Source organism: Eulemur rufifrons, chromosome 14 (genome assembly GCF_041146395.1).
Source record: "Eulemur rufifrons isolate Redbay chromosome 14, OSU_ERuf_1, whole genome shotgun sequence".
NCBI lineage: Eukaryota > Metazoa > Chordata > Mammalia > Primates > Lemuridae > Eulemur > Eulemur rufifrons.
In genome coordinates, this window is record NC_090996.1 from 3,698,625 (window position 1) to 3,721,356 (window position 22,732).

Consider the following 22,732-nt stretch of genomic DNA (forward strand, 5'->3'; position numbering starts at 1 on the left):
GACTCTAGGGTCCCCAGCGGCAGGCAGTATGGGGATTTCTGAGCATCAGATGAGGTGAGCTAGTCCCCTCCTACACTTCTCCAACGCCTACAAGCCTGACTTAAAGTACTAAAGGCCAACAGGAGCGAGAACAGCCACTGCCACAAATCACAACATCGGTTTGATTTCAGCTAACAAATCAAGAATTCCATTTCCCAGAGTTGCACCTACAGCTGGGGAACGGTGAATTTGGAACTCAATGGCCCTGGAGGTAGTGAACAGGCCACAGGGCAGATCCATTTGCATAAGTACAGCAAGGCTGACATCTGTTTCAATCTACCGGTTTCAAGGTCCCCATGCAAGACATTGAAACTTGCCTAGAAAGCTCTCCAGAACAGAAAGGGCGGAGGCAATCTTGACTGCAGCCGTTTCAATGCATTCAGGTCCCAAGAAAAGATCCAATTAACTTTGCCAATTCATAAACTTTTGGGCAGCCAGGCTGGCTAGAGGAACTGGGAATTCTTTCTTAAAAATCAGCGAATTCTTTGACCTCTATCATGCTCCTGATGCCCCTCCTGGTTGCAAACAATACGCATGCTTTATATTTATCTTTCTGCCCCTTGTCTCTACGTCTGAAGCACCCCAAAGCCTTGCCAACCATTTCATGGGGTACGCTGAAATTCTAAAAGGAAAATAAGTCACAGTGAGGTTGATTTCTACTCATTTTTCATTTATTAAATAAATGGATGTACTCGAGAACATGCAATGGGAAGGAACAAGTGGAGAGGGAGGGAAGTGACACAAAATAATCCAGCAACAAAGTACAGCAAAGTCCCAACGCACGGAAACCCCGCCCTGTCCGGAGTCTCATGTTCTCTTCCACCTCCTCCACATACAGAGGTTCTCAGAAAATGATGAGGTCCCAGGATGCTCAAAATTTTGAAATATGAATTGCTCGAGGGTCTTTTGAAAAATGTAGATTTACGAAGCCCATCCTGGTCTACCAGCCCTGCAGCAGGGCCCGAGATTTGACGGCTTTACCCAGCAGCCCTGGAGGCTGAGGTGTAGGTCGTCCAACAGTCACGATTCCAGAAACATCATAGGCCCGGTGGTTCTCCCTCTGGTAGGTGAGACAGGGCAATCACCTAGGGATCTTGTTAACACAAAGTTTGTTAATACTGATGCCTGGGCCCCACCCTCGGAGGTTCTGAATGAATTGCTCTGGGGCACAGTCTGGGCCTCCCAAGGCTTAAAAGCTCCCCCAGCGATTTCAACATGCTGTAGGGGCCGAGGACCAAAGGCTTAGGATTTGCCAAGAACCACTGGTGTAGGAAAACCAGGTGACTTTAAGCAGGCAGGGTTGTGGGCTCTTTGGGAATGTGTACCTTTCACTTTTGCAACTTGTGACACTTTTGCCCAAGGAGCACTCCAGAATCGTGTTTGAATAATCATGCTCGTTCCAAGGTTCCCATGTCTTCATAACAGGCAGAAATGCCACTTGACGGTCCCAGTTTGAGGTCTTAGGCAACGACGGGTTTTCTTGCTGCTGCCCAGGCCCCAACACGACCTGGAAACTGAGGCAGCCTGTTTGCTCCACACTGTCCCAGGCGCCCCCGGCCAGCAGTCGGCCTCCCGGCTGCACTGGGGCAGCTGCAGAGACAGTCTCAGCATCCCCGACCTCCACCGAGAATGCAGCCTGCAGACAACGTCCCCTCTCAGAACCCTCCCCGTCGTTTCTGAGTTCTCAGCACAAGGAATTAACTCACAGAAAGTGGCCCGGACCTCAGACCAGAGCCCCACAGGGCCCAGCAGCCCGCGTGTGTCACACCCCCACTTGGAGCAGCGCTCCTCCGACGTGCGCTCCTTAACACCGCGTCCTTCTCATGGGAATCAAATTTTGATACGTGGGAAAAGCCTCTCCGACTTATGAAAAGAGGAAAAACACACATCATACTAATTTTTTTCTGGTCTGGTTACCGTTGAGGACGGTAAGACGAAGCAGGGGGCTGGCCCGTCCTTCCAGCTCCCGCGACGTCTCCGGGCCGCAGACACCCTGCTGAAGTCCGGACCTTCCGCGGTGCGTTGGCTGCGGAGAATCCGGAGCGGCGCCTTCGGAACCAGGCCCAGCAAGAGCCCGTGAGGGCACGTGCCCCGCTCGGACGCTCAGCGCAGCCCTGGTGTCCATCCGAGACCGGGTCCTCTGCATCCAGTGCTGACGTGGGGACAAGGGGACACTCGCGGCCCTGGATTTGACTTTCCCATATCAGCGCGAGACGACAGGTACCATATCGCTTTCCAGGTAGGTATTTTCCTGAAGACTCTGTCATTTAATGCAAGGTGTTTCAAGGACAAGGGGTGTATCTGCTGAAAGTACTTTAAAAAATAATTGCAGATATTTGATAGATCAGATCAGATCAGATATCAATGAATATGTGAGAAGGGCTTAGACTAATGCCTGGTACGTTAGTCTATGCAGTTCACACGGAATAATTGATTTAATCCCCACAGCAATCCTAGGAAGTAGATATTTTTACATCACCACTTTATGTGAGGAAGCTGAGGCACAGAGAGGTTAAGTAACTTGCCCAAGGTCACACAGCTAATAAGAGACAAAGCTGGGAGCAAATTCAGATTTCAAATCCATGCTCTTGACTTTCACGCAAAACTCTCTCATAAAGGTTTTTAGGTGACTCAGACATCCTTTTCAGACCTAAAGAACCCACGAAAGGGGGATCAACATTCACCCATAGATACTTCAAGAATCATCTCACCCTCACATAAGAAAAGGGTATATTTTCCCGTCCTCATCACTCTTCCATCAATGGCGAGGACCAGCTCTAGCAAATAAAGCTCCTCCCAGTTAGGCCTCTAGGTTAAATAAGCTCGATGGTAAAACATTGCCTAAACCTATACAATTTCTGTTTCCTGAGTTGTTTTTTTTTTTTAATGCTGCATGCTGTAAAGAGGGTTTCCTCTATGTTACATTATGTACTAGGAGCTGTAATGGACAACAGTTAATCCAAGGCGGCATACAGCCCCTTTGGAAGTGGGATTTTATTATGGATGGAAGAGTTGAAAGGGACAAAGAGAAGAAAACTAACGAAGCACACACACACACACACACACACACACACAGTTCCCCAGAGAAACTGTCCTCTTTCTCTAAAACTCAGCGATTCTTTTCTTCTGGCAATCCCTGCGTGGAGCAGAAGTTTCCATTCCACAGACGTGGAAGGCTCGGCAGGGCTGTGCCAAGGGGGCAGCTAGGTGTGTGGTGTGTGTGGTAGGGCAGGGGGGTCTCCAAGGCTGAAGACGCACAGAACTGGGTTTGAGTCCGGGCTGCGGCGCTCACTGGCTGTGGGACCTCAGGCAGTTTGCTCAACCTCTCCAAGGCCACCTTGCCTCATTTATAAAACAGGGGTGGTAACAGCTACTTCAGAGAGTGGTTAAATTTAAACGAGATCAATAAAACATGCAGTACAGTGACAAAAACATAAAAGGTAGTCAATAGAAGGGAATAATTATTGTGCTTAGTGATTCAGGAGCACCACTAAGCACGCACCTATATATTATTTCTACCAACAAGTACCCATTAGACAGCTACCCTCTGTGCCCACGTCGGTGCAAGAGAAAGTTTAATGTAGGATTCTTGACCCTTTTTAAGGCACCTTCATTCTATTTGAAAACCAACCTGTGAGACACAGGTATCTGTTGTCAGATGAATGATTCAGGCAAAAAAGGCTCAGCTACAATAATCAGGTGTGTCCTTTTCACAGGGAAGGGGAACCTGAATTGGGTATTGACCAGTGAGTAGATTCACCCCCCTAAACGATAACCCCAGGACTCACATACTCACACAACTCACATACTCACACGGACTCAATCTAAAATACACACTGGACCCAGATGACTCCCAAGTATCCAAGGTCAGCCTGGACATCAATCCTGACCTCCGGACCTCAGCGGGCAAGACACCAGGACGGTCCACGGAGGCCTCACGCCCTGTGCGTCCAGAGCAGATGGGATGAGATACAACGGGTTGGAATTTGTGGCAAGAGAGGAAAGAGGAGACTTTCTGAGTGAAGCCAAATGAATTCCAAAAGAAACCTGACATCTGGATTTATAAGCAGGAGGCCAAAGGAGAAATTGGAGATAACAGCAGTAGAAACGGCCCATAAATTACCCACACCGTCTGAGAGGAGGAAGCACACCATAAAATCTGTACAGGGATCTCGGCAGTGGCTTTAATAAACACGCAGAGATTCCTGTGGTCCCTCCCCCATGTTAGGAGATAATTGGGCGAGCAGAGGATTAATAGGCCATGCTGTGGTATAGAATGGCACGTCTCAGCGAAAGAAAAGAGCAGGTGTCTACAAAGCCTTGCCTGGCTTCTGGGGTCACCGAGGGTCACCTTCTTGGGCACACACATGTAGCCAAATAGTGAATAAAGCCAGACACACACATGTCATGTGGTTACTTAAGAAAATCGTAACTATGGAGACCAGGACAAGCAGAACCACCATCTTCTCCGCAAAACATGAACCTCTGCAGCTTCTCTCTCCTGGTTAATGAAATCACCTCGACTCCATCTCCCAAGCTAGAAATTTCTGAATGTGCACACTTCATCTATATCCAATTAGTTGCCTCATTTTCCTGATTCTCAGGAAAAGTCTCTTGAATCCAGCCCTTCCACCCCATCCCTGCTCAGCCCTTGGTTTGTTACAGAGAAACAATTCAATAAAAGTAGCACAATAATAATAAAATGCCCATTGTATCATTAGAAGCCCTTCCGTTCTCTGGCGATGTCTGGCACACAGTTGGCACTCAATAAATGTTGGATAACTGGAGAAGAGACTTATATTTAGCCAGCCTGCTACCAGCCTCCATCTTCTCCACTCCATCCTCCACATTTCTGCCACAGTTGTCATTATTCAAAAAAAAAAAAGGATTATAACAATAATACCATCTGGCCTCAAATCCTTCTCTGGCATCCAATGACAATGATAAAAGTCCCCACCCCAACACAGGGCTGGAACATGAGTCACTTCCCAATCTGGGCTCCTTCCACAATTCACTCTGTAAACTACATTAAGGCCAAAAGTTCTTCAGTTCCCCCAGTCCCGAAAGCCAAGAACTTTTCCAGTCCCCCCAGCCACAGAGGGTATGGAAATGCAATTCCTTTCTTCAAGAGCTTTCGCTTTTTCTTGCAGTTAATCATTGCTTTACTTTTTCCCAAGCTTAGTTACTTAATACTGTACTTGTCTCTCTCAAATGCCCTGCCTTCTCTTTAGAGGGAAAATTCCTGCTCACCGTTAAGATCAAGGTCACCTCTGTGCCTTCTGTCTCTCCCACAACTGCTCATCCCTTATGTTAGTTTCTAAGGCTCTCTCTGAAAGTGACCCAAAGGACTGTAAATAGCCACCAATCTCCCTCTCTCTCTTTGATGTCCTGGGGGCCAAGACATGCTCTGCCCCTCTCCAAACTGCTAGCACAGTGCCTGGCAGATTGGAAATGTCAGTCAAACAGCCATTTTTAGTAATTTCCAAAAAAACAAGAAACACAAAGAAAAAGAAAAAGAAAAAAAAAGAAATACAGACCAAAAGAATAGCACAGAGCCCAGAAAATAAGCCTACTTATATACAAAAAGCATAAAATATAATACATTTAGCACCTCCAACTAAGAGAGAAAGAATAGTTATTTATGAAATTATTTTGATAAATCTGTTTTGAAAAAAAGATAGCTACTTAGAACAAAAGATACAAACTTGAACCATATTCCAAAATAAACTCTAGATTGGTGGAGGGGTGAAATATAAAAGTCACAGAAAACCAAAAAAACCCAGAATAGAATATTTATAAGTATTCTGAGGGATAATATCTTTCTCAGTTTTAAAGCAGAGAAGAAATGAAAATGGCAAGATTGACAGTCAGGATTCATACAAATTTAAAATACCTGTCCAGTGGAAGAAAAAAAAAAATCACAGAATTAAAATAAAATGGAAAACAACATTCTGGAATTCATTTGCCTGAAATATGACAAACAAATGGTTAATCTCTCTGTTACTTAAAAATTCATTCATATTTATAAGAAAAACAATTTTCTCAAGTGTGATATAGTAATAAAACAGTAAGAATTAAAGCAACTTGAGGTTCTGTTTAAAATTACAATGAAATTAGCCTATTTAAATCCTCTCAAAAACTTGTGAGAGCTGTTTTGAGGCTTAACAAGAAGGATTCTGCCCCTTGGGGGAGAATTTCTCCCAAGGCAGGAAACTGCTGTGGTCCCAGGCACCTGCCTCTCCACATACCCCAGGGCTCAACTGTCAGAGAAGCTGCTTCTACAGGCAAGGCTCTTGCCACTCTTTGATGGCAGGGATTAGTTTGCAATTAACAAAGGCTAATTTGGGAACTTTTGCTGTGGAGTCAGAATTTACAAGGGTGCCTTTGGTTACAGTGTATGGCCTGTGGGCAAGCTCTCAAATTCATCTTGAAATCCACCCTCAAATTCATCCAACACACATCTGCCAGAATGATCTAGAAAATCAAATGTGATCCTATCATTCAACCTAGTTCTCCAGCTCTTTCTTGTGGCATACTTTCACGCCACCTGTTTCCCAGTTAACTTTTTGTATAGATGTATATTTATTGTTTAATTGAAATTTTATTTCATTAAAACAAAACATATACAGTCTCATGCCACTTCTGTAATCTCCTTGTTTCTAAAGGATTGAATCTAATGATTATGTTACTATTTCTTCATGTTTAAATTTTAGACATTTTCAATCTGTTACTGAAGATGAAGATTTAATTTTCTTGACACTACCCGTGCTTTACATATACATTTCACCTCCTCCTCCTCCTTCCAATACAGTTATATCATAATTTGTGCTTAAGTCCATATGCAATATTTACATTTATATGACCATAATATATTGTTCACAGCTGGGACATAGAGTATATGGAATTGCAAGTCATGTCTTAGGGAGCTTTTTTTTTTTTTCCTGCAGTTAATAATTGCTTTGCTTTTTTACATGCTTAGCTTTTGTGTCTATCAATAAATAGTTCCAAACTTTCTGAAAGAATGGTTAAAAATATCTTAATGTAATCAAAAACTCGAGGCAATCAAACAATTCAATCCCCCTCCTTTGGAGACATAGTTTCTGGAGCCCTCCATGTTCCTGTTCCAACATGGAAGGGTTGATCTCTTGGCCTGCTACAGAGCCGTCACCCTGCAATGTTACCCTGGAACACCTTTCTGGGATCTGCCTTCGGTACTCTCCTGTCTGAACGCCCTCTTTCCTGGATCCTATCATCACCCTCTTCCTTACTTTACTCCTCTGTTTTACTGGAGCATATGCTTGAGTGGCTTCCTGAAAACAGATAAGGAAGGTAAAATTGTTGAGACCCTACATATCTGCAATGTAATATTTACTTTGCTCCTGATCTAAAGTACTCTGTGGCTGACTACAAAATTCTAAATTGAAAATCGTTCTTTTCCTCTCAAAATTATTTAGGGATTGCTCCATTGTTTCCTAGTTTTTAATGTTTCTACTGAGAAATCCAATGTCAACCATATTGGATCTGCATTTACTCTCTAAAAGCTTTTTGGACTTTTTTTCATCCCCGTTGTTTTGAAATTGCATATTTACATTTCCTGGTGTTAGTTTAATTTTTTTCTTTTCATAAATTTTGTAGACACTGGGTGGGAATCTTCTAATCTGAAAGCTCATATCCCACAGTTCTGGGGAATTTTCCTGCATCGTTAGTTTGATTATTTTCTTCTGTTTTCTCTGTTCCTCTCTCTCCCCCTCCCTTTTTCTCTCCTCCCTCCATTTCTCTTTCCCTCTCTCTTTCTCTCTCTCTCTCCCTCTAACACCCTCTCTGATATTCCCATGGGTGGGTGTTGAACCTACGGCACTGATCCTAATTCTTTTTTTATCTTTCCTCTCCTACTTTTCCTTTTCTTTTATACTTTTCAGATTTCCTCAATGTTCTCTTCCAACCCTTTATTGAATTATTTATTTATATCTAATTTTTAAATTCCAAGATTTCTTTTTTATTCTATTACCTTATTACCTTATTATATTATTACCTTAACATAGCTATCTGTTCTTGCTTTATAAGTAAAACATTCCATGATCTAAGTCATTAATTATAATAATAAAGTTTGTGGTCTCTGTTTCCTGTTTCCTGCTGTTGTTGCTGCTGTTAAGGTCTTTTATAACAGAGACTCTGCTGAGATGTCTAGGGACTCTGCCTCTCCTTTCTTATTTTAGAATAAGACAGCTTCGTTAAAGGATGAAGTTTAACAACAGGCATGCCATACTAATAGCTGATGAGAAGAACCCAGATATTTCGGAGGTACCCCCAACTGTCAGATCTATTGGTCTTTTCCTTAGGCTGGATGTTTTTCTCCAAGTGAATTCACCAAACTTTTGCCTACAGGGGTACAGAGTCTGGAAGGGTAATGAGGCTTGAAAGTCACCTCATTTAGTAGGCAGCCTTGTTATCCTCTGTCCTAGGTACCTCTAGGAACTAGAGCCCAGAGGCCACCTCCTCCAGGAAGCAGGAAAGGGCAGTCTCTGGCTGTGCAGTTGAAGAAAGGATCTGGGGGTAAAACTGCAACCCTTCTGTTCAAACCCGCCTCTCAGCCATCATGAACAACTGGCACCTCCAACTCCTGCGTCCCGCGGTTCTGCATGGGCTGCGTTCTGCTCTCACCACCTCCACCCACCAAATCAGGGAGCGAGGTCTTGGCTTCACCCAGCTCACTCTGGCAGTTACATTCCTCCGTCCTCTATTTCCAAAATTTTGTAGGTGTATCTTCCCTGCTATCATCATCCAATCTGTTTAGTTTTCGCTTACGGGCCACCATCCTCTCTATTCCTTTACTGTCATTTTAGTGGCGTTTCAGCGACCAGATATAAATGGTAAGTTCAAGCCATCACGTTATGCCACAGCAGCACCAAGCACTGAGTTCCTCCCTGAGCACGTCATGCCGCACCCCTGCGTGTGCTCTTGCTGTTTCCCTGCCTGGTCTGCCCTTATCCCTCCCCCGTCTTCAATTTTCTATCCCCCAATGGTCCTTCAGGCGTCATCTCAAGCAGGCAACTTTCTCAGACTCTCCCCGCACATCCTGTGTGTACCCCCAGCCTGGCACGCACCACATAGACCACCCGGGTTGAACTGATCTGCTTGTGTGTCTTCTTTCCCAGACAGGAAGTAGGCAAGGACTGTGTTCCCTCCAATGTTCTATTAGTGTCTTTAGTGTGGGGAAAACCATCTAGCCCATAATAGGTGCTCACTAGTATTTGTTCAACTGGCCCATTTCCAGAAAATACCATGTTGGAAGCATTTTCATTCTCATTAGAGTACAAAAAATATGGCTATGTTTATTTGCCAACGTCCAAATAAGAAAGGCTAATGAGAGAGCACCAGGAAATGAAAACAGCCAGATGTTTTTGACAGCCCAAGTCCAGGGACACAAAATAGCTTCCCACTGGGGGGACGTATATTTTCCTAGTGACTCAAAATGAATATATGCTTATTAGACAGAGAGAGGCAGAGACTTCACAGGTTTCTCAACTAATGCCGCAATTTTAAATCCATTTAAGATAATGTTTTAAATCTTGAATCTATTTTTCTCAGTAACCAGGACACTTAACTGATTTGTACAAAATCCGTTTGATAAAGAAATATTCTACTCCAACCCAGGGCACAATATAAATGGAAAAAGAGAGACACTGCAACTCTATTAGAAAATGGACAATCTGTTTGCGAAGCCAAGGTGGAGTCCTGCCTAGAAAATAGGGGCTTTTTACACTCGATTCTCTGTCCAACCTCTTTTCTCTATTTTACAAGCAGAAAATAAACAATTCTTAAATCTGACAGCACAGAACAAAGACCTCTCATAAGCCAACCACGTTGCAACCAATACAAAAACTATAAGCTGAAACAATAATGGGAAGTACCTTCTCACCTATCAACTTGGCAAAGCATTTTTACGTGCTAGGAGTATTGGGAGAGTCTGGTAAAATCCTAAGAGTAGAATGACTATAAATTTTCTGGAGGAAAATAGTACAATATGTATCAAGAGTCTCCAAAAATATTCCTACACTGTGATCTAAGGATTATACCTTTAGAAGGGTGTTTTAAGAAAGTAAATATCATATCAATACATATAAAGATGTGAGTGAGAAAATATTCAACACAATGTTATATATAATAATGAAAAATTGAAAATAACCTAAATTTCCAACAATGGAAATAATGGTCATAATTAATAACATCAGAAAATGCTCATGATTTAATGTTAAATGAAAAAAATGACAAAAAATATCCTATGCTCATTATCTGTATAGAAAATAGACTCAAAGACAATATACTAAAACTTTAACAGCTGCTGTCTCTAAGTAATGAGATCATGGTGATTTTTTTTTAATTTGAAACTTTTTGTATTCAGGATCTTTCCATATGTTTCTGGAACACTTTTATAACAATGTAACTTTTTAATTTAGCTAATATATTGTAAGCAATAGTAGGACTCGGTTCATTGATTGAAGAGGATACTAAAATTAAAAACTCCCCTAAAAGTTACAAATAACATGAGAAAATATCACAGACTCGGGGTCTACACCCATCCACCCTCAAGCAAGCGCCTCGGAATGACGGAATCAGAACTTACTTGGTAGGACGATAATCCGGAATGGAACGATCCAGTGAAATTTTTTCACTGAGGTAGGAATTGTAGCCGTACTTCTCATGGGGCCCCTTGGCTTTCTCTTCTTCAGCAGGGGAAAGGGTAGCTGGAAGGCCCCCCTTGCCCCGCCCGCCATAACCTTCAATGAGCCCGAGGGACTTGGATAAGCCTAGAAAAAGGGGGAGAAAAAGGATTATTTGTAAGCCGCCATCCCAGGATGTGTGAATCTCAGATACAGCTTCAATGGAAATTTTACATTACCTGTTACAGAAAAAAAAAATTATGTCTTGAACTTATCCATGCCAGGTATACGCCCTGGAGATGTTTCTATGCAAAGGAGGATCCAGGCAACTGTGGGTCTGGGAGTTAAAGTCTGGTTACCAATAATTAGGGTCCCCCCCTCCCTCCTTTGGAAGCTGGGGATCTACAAAAGGGAGAGACCACCCAAACTGGGAGAAGTAAGAACCAAAGAGGACGCACGACATGGGACAGGATTGGGGCCATTATTCATGCCTGTTTTCCTTTCTCCGTGGGGCTATCGTGGCCAAGGTTAGAGACGCCAGGAGGAGGCTGGTGCAGCACAGAATAAACACAGCCAGCGACGGATCACTGCCCAGCTGCAGGTGTCTGGCACACAGATGGATTTGCATCCCGAGTTTAAAGGGTGTAACAGTCTAACGTGGCTCTTTACCTAATGGTTTTATTTAAATTTCATCTAAATGGCAAAAGGAAATATAAAACGTTTGAGAATAAATCACAGGGAGAAAAAAAAACCACAAGGGTGATAACTGTGCCAGGCAGAGTAGGAGGCCTCTGTGAGCCTCCCTGAGCAATTGCAAGTCCCCAGGATGGTGGCAGCTTTACACCTATTATTCTATTACCGGATAAACAGCTTGATGGGCAATTTTTACATCCTAGAGTTATGGGAGGTTTTACTATGTATCGAGAAAACTTCTGTTGTTAAGGGCTCTCACTCCCTGTTGCCATTTCAGATGCTCAAGCTACTCAGCACACACAGGCTCATGCACACAGGGACACACACACACTTCATCCATTTAAGTGCTAGATATCCAATCTCTAGCATTTCACTGGCTGCTCCCGACAAGAAGAATATGGACCTGCTCCCTGGCCTTTCATGGTGGGCAGCCTAGAGAGTCTAGAAGGATCTAAAACTCCCAGGAAGGCATCCCTAGCTGAGTGAAAGGCCAGCAGATCTGCTCTGGTCACAGGCTAGTTCTCCATCACATAAAGGCAAGGCTCGTATTCTCTCTCCTGCATCTCTGAAAACAGAAATTTAGTTGCTGTACTATCAAGGTCAAAAGCCAAGGTTGAGCAAGCCACTCTGTTGGTTTCAGAAGAACATCATTTTTTCTGCCTGAGAATCAGTTCCACTCATCAGGAACCTTAACATCTTTTCTCCCTGTCGCCATCGCCACAGAGATCCTATCAGCTGGGAATTAGGTTACTCCAACACTTCTTATCTGTTTCCTCGTCTTCGGCCTATCATTCCACATCAGTGTGTAACAAATACTCCAATGACATCACCTTTACCATGCTCAAAAATCTACACAGACAAACACCTGTACTTGGCCTTAAAATCACTTGTGATAGAACATTACCAGTGGGAATGTAAAATGGTGCAGCCACTTTGGAAAACAGGTTGGCCATTCTTCAAAATGCTAAATATAGTTATCATATGACCCAGTAATTCCATTCCTACGTATAAACCCAAGAGGAATGAAAATGTATGGCCACACAAAAACCTGTACACAAATGTTCACATTAGCTAAATGACCATCAACTGATAAATGCACAAAACACAGTACATCCGTGCAATGGATATTTGCCAATAAAACAGAAAGAAGAATGACACATGCTACAACATGGGTGAACCTTGCAAACAGTATGCCAAGTGAGCAAAGTTAGTCACTGGGACCACATATTGGATGATTCTATTTATATGAAATGCACAGAATAGACAAATCTATAGAGCCAGAAAGTAGACTCATGGTTGCTTAGGGCCAGGGGGACTTGGGGAGGAGAGAGGGAATGACTACTAATGTGCATGGCGTTGCTTTTTGGGGAGATAGAAACATTATAGGGTTGGATTGAAGTGATTGTTGCACAACTTTGTGAACATATTAAAACCACTGAACTATACGCTTTTAGACAGGTGAATGACATGGAGTGTATAAAATATCTCAACAAAGTTGTGAAAATAAAACCACTTATGATAGACAATTCTGTCTGCAGCAAGCAGCAGCGCTAAACACCATGAAAAATTTCAGTAAAACCCCTAGGAATACTCAGTAAAATAATTTCAAAATATTTAAAATGTAGAGCTGTGCTTTCAAGAAAGGGAAACTCCTAGTGAGAAGTTAAAATCAGCGTAGAGCTCATATCTGCTCTCAGAGAGGGAGAGGCTGGATTGCTCAGTAACTAAAGGCTGCAGTTTTAAAGCCTGAACATGCATAGGATTTGAGACTTTGGGTTCTCTTGAGAAATATAATTGAAACTGAAATATCTGCAGAAAGTTTGGTATCTTGAGGAGTATATCCTGAAAGAAAGATTGAGTTTTCCTGTTTTAAACCCAAGGCACAGCATAATGAAACAATCAAGAAGATGGTCTATGCCTGGGCTCAGAGTGGGAGAAAAAAAGAAATCTTAACCCAGAACCTGAGCCCACCCACCTTTGTAGTCCAAATTTACACTCCCTCTGGAGATCAGAGTTTCGTCATTTTTTATTACAAGCCCTTCAAAGGAGCACTTGAGACAATAATAGAACCACAGTCACAAAATATCATTTTAATAGTATTCTTTTATGGAGGAAGGAGCCCATGAAGGCCAAAGTGCCTAGGCCCCACAGACGTCATTATGCAATCCCGGGTCCCTTGGGTATATAGATTTGTATCTGTGAGTGACCAGGAGAAGTGTGGAGAAGGAAAGTAACAGATCTGAAGTGTGGTCTGTAACAGCCCCAGGACAGCCCCCGGGCACCAACTGTGATGACAGCTACCATCTATCGAGCATCTCGTGTGCTGGACACGCTGCAAAGTGTTTTAGGGTTATTCTGCGATTGTTTCATCTACCCTCCTAACAAGCTCACAAGGAAGGTATTATTACCGTCTCCATTTTACAAATGAGAGCACCGAGTCTAAGCAAGCGGGTTCCCAGGCCAGGCTCTGGGGCTCCCGCAGCAGCCTGTGCCAGAGGTGATGGGGGCCTCATTTTAAGGCAGTGGTCATAGTAACCAAAAGAAGAGGAGAGGTTTGAGAGATGATGGAAGATCCCATGACAGGGCAGCAGACAGACACGTGCTAAGGGCGAGAGAAGGAAGGACCGAGGGAGACTGAGGTTTCCAGGGCGAGGGAGACAGGGCGCATGGAGGGAAGTGCGAGAAGAGGATGAGTTCTGTTATCTACACGTGAGGCATCCTCGGGACACCCACACGGGGTCAGATGTCCAGCAGGGAGCTGAAACACACAAGAATGGAAACTCAGACGGCAGAGGAAGGCCTGAGATTACAAACCTGGGAGCCCTCAGCGCAGAGCGGGCCAGAGCCAGGACAGAGGGCCCAGAGGGTGTCAGGGTGGCAAGAAGAGGGACAGATGAAGCTTAGGAAGTGTCTCCTGACCGCCCTCCCTCTTGTGCACCTCCATTGCTCCTTGAGGAGGAACTGCGCACTCCAGAACTTGTTTCTTCTCTGCCCCGTAGGCACACCCTCTCGCCTACGCTGCATTCGACGCTCAAGACTTGGAGGAACCGAGACGTAAGGAGAAACATCTTAATAAGAAGAAAGCGGTGAAGCTTCCTGTTTGTCTGTATAAAGCCATTTGTCCACCCTCTGCCCATCAATAATCATTGTTTAGGCTTTACAATTTTAAAAACGTTTTTGTATCCATTTTTTTCTATTAGGCAGGTTAGACATTGCCGGGACCACTTCAGAGATGAAGAAATGGAGGCTCAGAAGGACTAATTGTTCGACCATCCAAAAGTGATGGAGACAGAGTAAGATATTCCTCCCAACCCGCAGCACATGCGCACACGCGCTCTTTCCACTACCCCGGGTTTTAAACCACTCTCTATCCAGGAAATCTGGCAGAAAGGAAGCACCCAGCATCACAAACATAATGAATAATTGCAAATAAACGGCAGTATACTCATAAGAAGAAATACTACACTGCAATGAAAATGGACTGCAGATAAACATGCCAAATCAGTGAGTCTCACAGACTCTGTGTAAAGCAATATAAACTTACGCAGTGACACTACCAAAGGCCAGCAGCAGAGACTGGGCTATGACTGGAGAGGGACACGGAAGTTCCTCCACGACATTGGTCCTGCTCCACTGCAAAGCTGGGAGGTGGACGCAGCTTACAACCTGCCGTATATGTATGACGTATGCAATATTGCATCATGAAAAGAAGATAACAGGACGACTAACCGTGTTTTCTCCCCTTTATTCTCTGAGCTTTCACCCATTCACCCTGGGTTTTCCCTTTTCCCTCTCCAGCGCTTGCTTACTCTTCCTCACCAGCCACCACTCAGCCCGTGGCCCTCTGGCCAGCATGGAGCCCCACGGCCAAGGAAGGAGATTCTATCAGAACGGGGCAGAACTGACCTTTGACTTAACTCACAGCTCCAGTGGAAAACATCTGAGTCTCTTCACTACTTCATCTGCATGGTCTGGTTATGTCTTTTTCTTCACTTGACGATACAGTATTTCTTTTGTTCGGTCTAAATAGATAGTTTCCAATCCAAGTCATCAAATTCCAGCTCTGAGCTACAATGCGTTTCAGCTGTGTTCGCCTAGCACACTCCCGTGGCTGCCTTTCCAGTGCAGGCCGAGGGGCCAGGGAGGAATTTACTACAAAATAGCACAGAAATTAAGACTGGGAATGCATGCTAATCCCGCCAGGGACACACAGGGAACAATGGTCCACAGTGAGATTATTTTCTCTTTCTACAGCATTATTTCTTCCATTATGAAAGGCACCCACTTAGCAGCCTCAAAAAGGATCATTCCTCACAGTATGATGTGACAACTATGAATTATATATTTTGTGGTCCATGGGCTTCCATTTTCCCCCCAATTTCATCTGCCCGAAAGGTGCAATAGAGCAGCAAACATTTTCCCTGGCATTTTAATGTGCTTACTTAGCAGGCCCCAGAAACTTTTGGCAGACAAGTAAGAGTTCAAGTCCACCGACAAAGCTCAAGCCGGTCTTGCCGGGAAAGGTTGCCATTGATTGGGGCAAGTGGGAATGACTCCAGGCACCCAGGAAACCTTCTTTTCTGAAAGTGCTCTTGGCACTTCGGCCAGAAGCAGCTACAGCCTTCACAGACTGATGTGAGCTTGTAGGCGGGGAAGTCACCAAGGCAAAGGGGAGACACAGCAGCAAAGAGGGAAAGAAGGAGAGGATGGGGTGGCTGCTCGGCCCCAGGTCTGGGAGTGCTGATCAGTCCCTTCCTCTCCTTCAGGCTCTGCTTCCTGGGTTACTTTGGGTGGAGACGGCAAAGCCAAGTGGCACTATTGGGCAAGAAGCTGAAGCTAGAGGGAGGAAGAACAGATTAAGGTCAGTCATCACATAGCACCTATGTTGAATGTTCTTCATTTTTCTCTCCAGATCTACGCTCCATCCCTTTTGTCCCTGCTGCACCCCTGGGAAGGGGGCCTATGCGGTTCCCTCTGGCTTTGGGTTGGGTTCAACCAACAGGAAGCACCACAAGGAGACAAATGGAAAGAGAGAGAAGCTGGGTATTCGCTCCTCTGGCTCCCTCCCTACTGGCTTATGATCTGGTAGAGAGAGGCTCCCTTCCTCCAGGCCCCCATTGTGACCAGGCATTCCTCTCCCAGGCTCCAACTGTCCTTGCATTCTGCTAACCACTCCCTCCTCTTGCCCCTGGAGGCCTTGAGGGGGCAATCGCTTCCTCCTCCGCCGCTAGCCCTAGGGTAATGCACCAGCCCTCGTCATTCCTTGTCGGTTTCCCTTAACTCTGCCCAAACCTTTGTAAACATTTTGGTAACCTCTCTTGAGTCACCTCTTCTGAATGTGCCATCTGTCTCCTGCCAGGATCCTCTCAGATATAGCACCTTGCCTGTCACCACTGGAAGCTTCTGCCATGGTCTAGTGTATTGGCAGGGATGTGGTCACCCTCAGTGCCTGACACAGAGAAAGTTCTTAAGAAGTGCTGAGTAGATGGATGAATAGAGATTAGACCTGGAGATTCAGCTTGGAGCCATCTCTTACAAACTGAATAGTTGACTCTAAGAAACAAAATTAAACCAGGCATGGTGGCTCACACCTCCAATCCCTGCACTTTGGGAAGCCAAGGCAGGGGGATCACTTGAGGCCAGGAGTTCAAGGCCAGCCTGGGAAACACAGAAAGACCCTGTTTCCACGAAATATTTAAACAATTAGCCAGATGTGGTGGTGCACGGCTATAGTCTCAGCCATTTAGGAGGCTGAGGCAGGAGGATCGCTGGAGCCCAGGAGTTGAAGGCTGCAGTTGGCTGTAATTGAGCCACTGCACTCCAGACTGGGTGATAGAGTGGAACTGTGTCTCTAAAAAGTAAAAGGAATTTAAAGAAATAAAATAAAATATAAGGAAAGAAAATTAAATATTCATGAGAAAATCATCTAACAGGGGAAGAGAAGAGGGTGAAGACTAAATATTTTAGTATATTTATATTCATCACGAAGAAGAGAATCTATACTGATGGACGCCACAGGGAACTTAAGCCTGGCAAAGCCACTGGTGTGGCAGCAAGCGGCACTGTTGGCCTGTGAGACGCCACATCAGTGGAGCTGGTGCCTCCGGGTGGTGAGCCGAGGCGGGACGTGCAGCCTCTGGAAAGAGGCCTGCGCTGGAGCGAGCAGAGCGCTTGTAGCAACAGTGAGCTTTACTCCGGCAATAGCCAACCAGAATATACAGTATAAAAAATCTATTAATAAAAGTAAGTCATATTGCGGTATACCTAGCAATAACTTTAACCAGTATGAAGAAGATTAGACAATTTTACTGAACGCAATAAAATAAGACATACATAAATTAGTAGAGGGAGACGTGTTTTTGAATTGGAAGATAGAATGTTAGGAAGATATGCTATCTCCTTTTTTAATGTATAGCTTTAATATACTTCCAGATAGGATTTTCTTTTTTCTGGAACATAACAAAAGGTTCTAAAATTCACCCAGAAGTACACAGAGGTGAGAAAACTCAGATATCTTTTAAAAAGAAGAGAAGTGAGAGGGGCTGCCCTATCCCATATTAAATTAGAAAACTGAGCAATCACTAAAGTGGCATGAAGACTGGGAAGAAATTTTACATATATGCTGGGAGGTAAGGCTCTGACGTATTTCTTTTCTCAGATAGTCATCCAGTTTTCCAAGTAAGTAGTAAAAGAATAATCTCCACTTGTGAAATGTTAGCAATTCCTTTCTAGTGCAATTGAGGCAATGAGTATTTTGGCATGGCATTTCATGCAAATGATGGAACAGCCCCATGTGGGGCCCATGTGGGGCCAGAAGTCCTGTGAGGGTCACGTGGTTGATAACCTCTCTGCTATAGTCCATCACTCTGCCACGGTCTACGGTAAGTTCGGCCCAAGCTACAAAGGCTCCACAGTGGCTGCAAAACAAACAGCCAAGGTTGTAAATCAGCTCTGAGTTCCTTCCCACCTCCCTCCACACAAATAAGGACATAATTTTCTCTGGAGTTTCAGCTTAAACTTATGAGTTTACAGATAACCAGCATTACTCTTTCAGAAATAGAGATGGTGCTCACAACATACGCACAGGCTCCAGAATAGATGGAGACTGCAGCAAAACGCAATCTGCTGCCTCGTCAGCTCAGAGAGCTCCTCGTCATCTTGGCAGCCACAGCCCAGCACGGCGAAAATCTCACACACATGCACACGCGCGCACACGCGTGCAAAGAGCCAGGCACATCACGTGGCCTGTCTTCAGCTGGGCGGGCATGTGTTCGGGGGTTTCTGCAGAGAGTCCCAGGGAGATCCCACACTGTGCTAAAGCATTTGGAAGTTGATAGAACTTAGAGACAATCAGGAAGTCACAGCCGTAAGCTTAATAGTGAGCAATATTCCCAGTTTATTTCTGGCCAACTTCCAAATACCCCTGGGAGGGTGAGGAGCCCCCATTCAGAAGCTGGCAGGACAACAGAGGTAAACAGGGAGGATACCTGGGAAGTGGAGCTTACCTTCCAGCCATTAGCACATACTGGAAAACTCTAATAATTAAGATGGGGAGATAACAGAACAGGAAATGACAAGCCAATCAGTGGAACAGAAGAGCTAGTCAGGAAATATTGCCAAAAGGGAAGATAGCACCATGTTGGATATAATTATTATTGATAATTAGTTCAACTGACAAACGATTATTAGATACAAAGCACTATAATTAGCACTTTCATCATGTATACACAAACTTATGCTAAACATTGATACCCATGCTGAATATATGTGTGTTAAATATATATATTTTAAAATTCGCTTAATTCACATATACATGTATACATATGTAATATTGTTAAATTCGTTGCTCAGTGACTCTTGGTGTTGGCTCTCACATATCTCTTGAGCCTGTTCCCTCCTCTCCACCATTTCTGCCATCACCCAGATGCACGCGCAAGTCGTCACTTGCTTGAGTTTTTGCAGTCAACTCCTAACACCATATTCAGAGGGAGCTTTCCAACATGCAAATATGATCACTGCTTGGTTAAAATTCATTAGTGCCTTCCTGCTGCCTATGGAAAATAATCCAAAAGTTTTCACATAATATACAAAACTACTCATTAGCGGACTCCCTGCCCAGCCTCTTCCTCCACCTCTCCTCTGCTGCATCCTTTGTTTTGGGCACCCAACCTTCTTCTGATGCTTCCAAAAAGTCTCTACCCCTCAGTGCTTCTGCCAGTCATCTCTGCTGCTCAACAGAACCCTGCAAATCCTTTCAGGACACCACCCAACCCAAAAACCTGCTCCTTGGCAAAAATCTCAGCCACAGCATTGCTGACATCATAGTCTCTGCGCCCTTGACTGGTCACTCCCACAAGCACAGGTCTCTTGTGAACCGGAAGATCTCTCTGTGTCTTACACATGCTGGCACATAGCAAGCCACTCATAAATGCTGTGCACGTGAATGAAAGAATGCGTGAGCAAATCGAGTGAATACATGAGTGGATCGGCTGGCCAAATACATCGCCATGTTCTAGTGTTGACACAGAAATCTCCTGGTGACATGTCAAAAATTTGTAAACACTGTTTCATGAACTCATGTCAAATCACTATTGATTTCCCAGTTCATATATTAATATGATGATCTTGAGGTTTGTTGACATCTGCATTATTATGATGATTTTGACATTTTCTCTCCTGAATTTTCAGTGCTTCCCAGATGCAATATCCAAAGGTTATTAATATCTTGAATGAAGTCATAAGAGTTCAACTGTGTCAGTTGCTGCTTGCTGGAAGAGAACTGAGTAAAATTTTCCCCAAGTGTAAGGACAGTAGTCACACCTGTGGCCCAACACAGAATCTCGAGTTGGATCAGTCAGCCCCACATCCCATTCGGTGCAGAACTTCCAGGGACGGCCACCCAGTTTGTACTGTATTCTCCCAGGAATTAAGAGCTCACCTCCTTGCACTACAGTATATTCCTGGTTCACAGCTCAAATAGATAAAATTTCAGAAATGTGCACCTTGGTTTCTTCTACCCAGTATTCTTACTTTTTCCCTTTACGATTTTCATTCAAATAATTAGACTTTCATGTAATTTTCAAACATATCAAGACCTAATCACAACCTATTCTTATTTCTTATATCTTCTTTTTTCTAGGCTAAACATATCCAGTCCTTCAAGCATCTTACTATGACCATGTTTTCAGACTTTCCCCATTATCTTAGCTCAGGCTGCTATAATAAAATATCACAGACTGGGTAGCTGAAATCGCAGTCCCCAACCTTTTGGCACCAGAGACTGGTTTCATCGAAGACAATTTTTCCATGGACTGGGGTCGGTGGGGGGGGATGGTTTTGGGATGATTCGAGCTCATTACCTCTCTGCTAATGAGAATCTGTATTTGCAGCCACTCCCCAGTGCTAGCATCACTGCCTCAGCTCCACACAGACCATCAGGTGTTAGATCCTCATAAGGAGCTGCAACCTGGATTGCAACCTGGATCCCGCACATGCGCAGTTTACAGTAGGGTTCGCTCCTATGAGAATCTAACACTGCCGCTGATCTGACAGGAGGTGGGGCTTATGCAGCCATGCCAGCCATGGGGAGTGGCTGTAAATACAGATGACGCTTTGCCCGCTTGCCCCCTGCTCACCTCCTGCTGTGTGGCCTGGTTTCTAACAGGCCCCAGACTGGTACCTGTCCATGGCCCAGGGGCTGGGGACCAGAGGCTTAAGCAACACACTTTTATTTCTCACAGTTCTGGAGGCTGGGAAGTCCAAGATCAAGGTGCCACAGATTTGGTTGGTGGCTATCGCTCTCTTCCTGGCTTGCAGATGGCTGCCCTCCTGCTGTATCCTTACATGGAGAAGAGAGGAAGGTTTTGTGTGTCTTGCTTCTCTCATAAGGACACTAATCCCATCATGAAAGTGCCACCTTCGTGACCTTATCTAAACCTAATTACCTCCCAAAGGTCCCACCTCTAAATACCATCACTCTGAGGGCTTCAACATACGAATTTGCGGGGGGACGCGATTTGGTTTATAACACCTGGTTATCCGCTGTTGGATTCTGTGCGAGAAGACAAAACAGTGACTAACAGGTCTCTGGGTTTATGCTCTCCCCGGAGCCCACAGTACTGGAGATACATTTCTGCCCATTAGCCGAACTGTTCGTGCAGCATTTGCAGTTCCAGCAGATATGAATCATTGTTATATGCTTGAAGTGCCTTTGGAACAAACTGTCCATAAATTTTCAAACTGCAATTTTATTCAAAATGACATGCCTTACATGTATTATGAACTTTATACTTCCTAGAATCTTTCTACAAAGATTATTCAGTTTTATCCTCAGAATAGCCCTATCTGCATTCAGCAAACAAGGAAACTCAGCCCAACAGGGATGAAGAACGTTCCTAAGATCACTGAGGGTAGTTAGTGGTCAATCTAGAGCTAGATCTTTGTATTTTAGGCTACCGAGCATCCCTTGGGGAAATACACTCTCAGATTTCGTGCCGCTATGATGAAGAGGATTGAAAAGACCTGAATCCCGCTCTCAGTGCCAGACAAACATTGGCACAAACATGCCCCCGTGCGTGGAGGAGATAAACATATGTCTCTGGCTTAGACCAGCTCTGGCTGCTGATGTGCCCGAGTGTGTAGGTGAGAAGAATATTTCTAACAAAATAAAGGAGAGTTTGGCAACCATCGGACCGCTCAGAGCAGATGGATGAATGGTGCTCACTGCACAGGTAAACTGTGTCACTTGCCTCATGTCACTTATAAAACCGCACAAGGGGAGGCAAAGGCTGACCCAGGGGTGGGTGGGAAACAGGCTGAATTGAAGCCCCTGCCGTGAACTAAGAATCTGCTGGAGTCAGACACGCACAGGACGCCGCAGACCCAGCCACTTGCTGCATTCACCTGGCACCGGCCAGTCCCCACGGCTCTCAGAGGAGATGCCCTCTCCTCCCTGCCACGCGCCCCAAGCTCTCCTTCTGGGATTCTATTCCTAATGAGAGGAGTTAAAGAGGAGAGAGACAGTGGGATAGTGAAGGTTAGTATTGTTATGTAATACTAACCTTCACCAATTCGACAAAAAGTGCATAAATTTATAATATCATATGTGCAAAATCCACAAATTTTGAGAGACAACAGTTCTGGTCATATCATAGAGTAAATTATGAAATCAGAGGAAGGATAAGAAAGAGTAATGCAAAACAAAAATAAAACACCCTAGGAAAACGTTGCTACCTCGCTCACCCCCTAAAATCATCCGTATCACACAAAAGCACCCCCCCACCACCATCACCATCCCTAATTAATTGATAGAACCTGGAAACAATAAACTATCTATTCCA

At 44.4% G+C, this 22,732-nt stretch overlaps 1 protein-coding gene across 1 annotated transcript in view; it reads right to left on the reverse strand.

Moving 5' to 3' along the window:
• GALNT17 (polypeptide N-acetylgalactosaminyltransferase 17) overlaps positions 1–22,732 on the reverse strand; it is a 381,238-nt gene that overhangs the window by 233,542 nt on the left and 124,964 nt on the right. Inside the window, exon 2 of the mRNA XM_069486333.1 lies at positions 10,664–10,847. Within this exon, the coding sequence (XP_069342434.1) occupies positions 10,664–10,847 (184 nt within the window). The remainder of the gene's footprint in view (positions 1–10,663; positions 10,848–22,732) is intronic.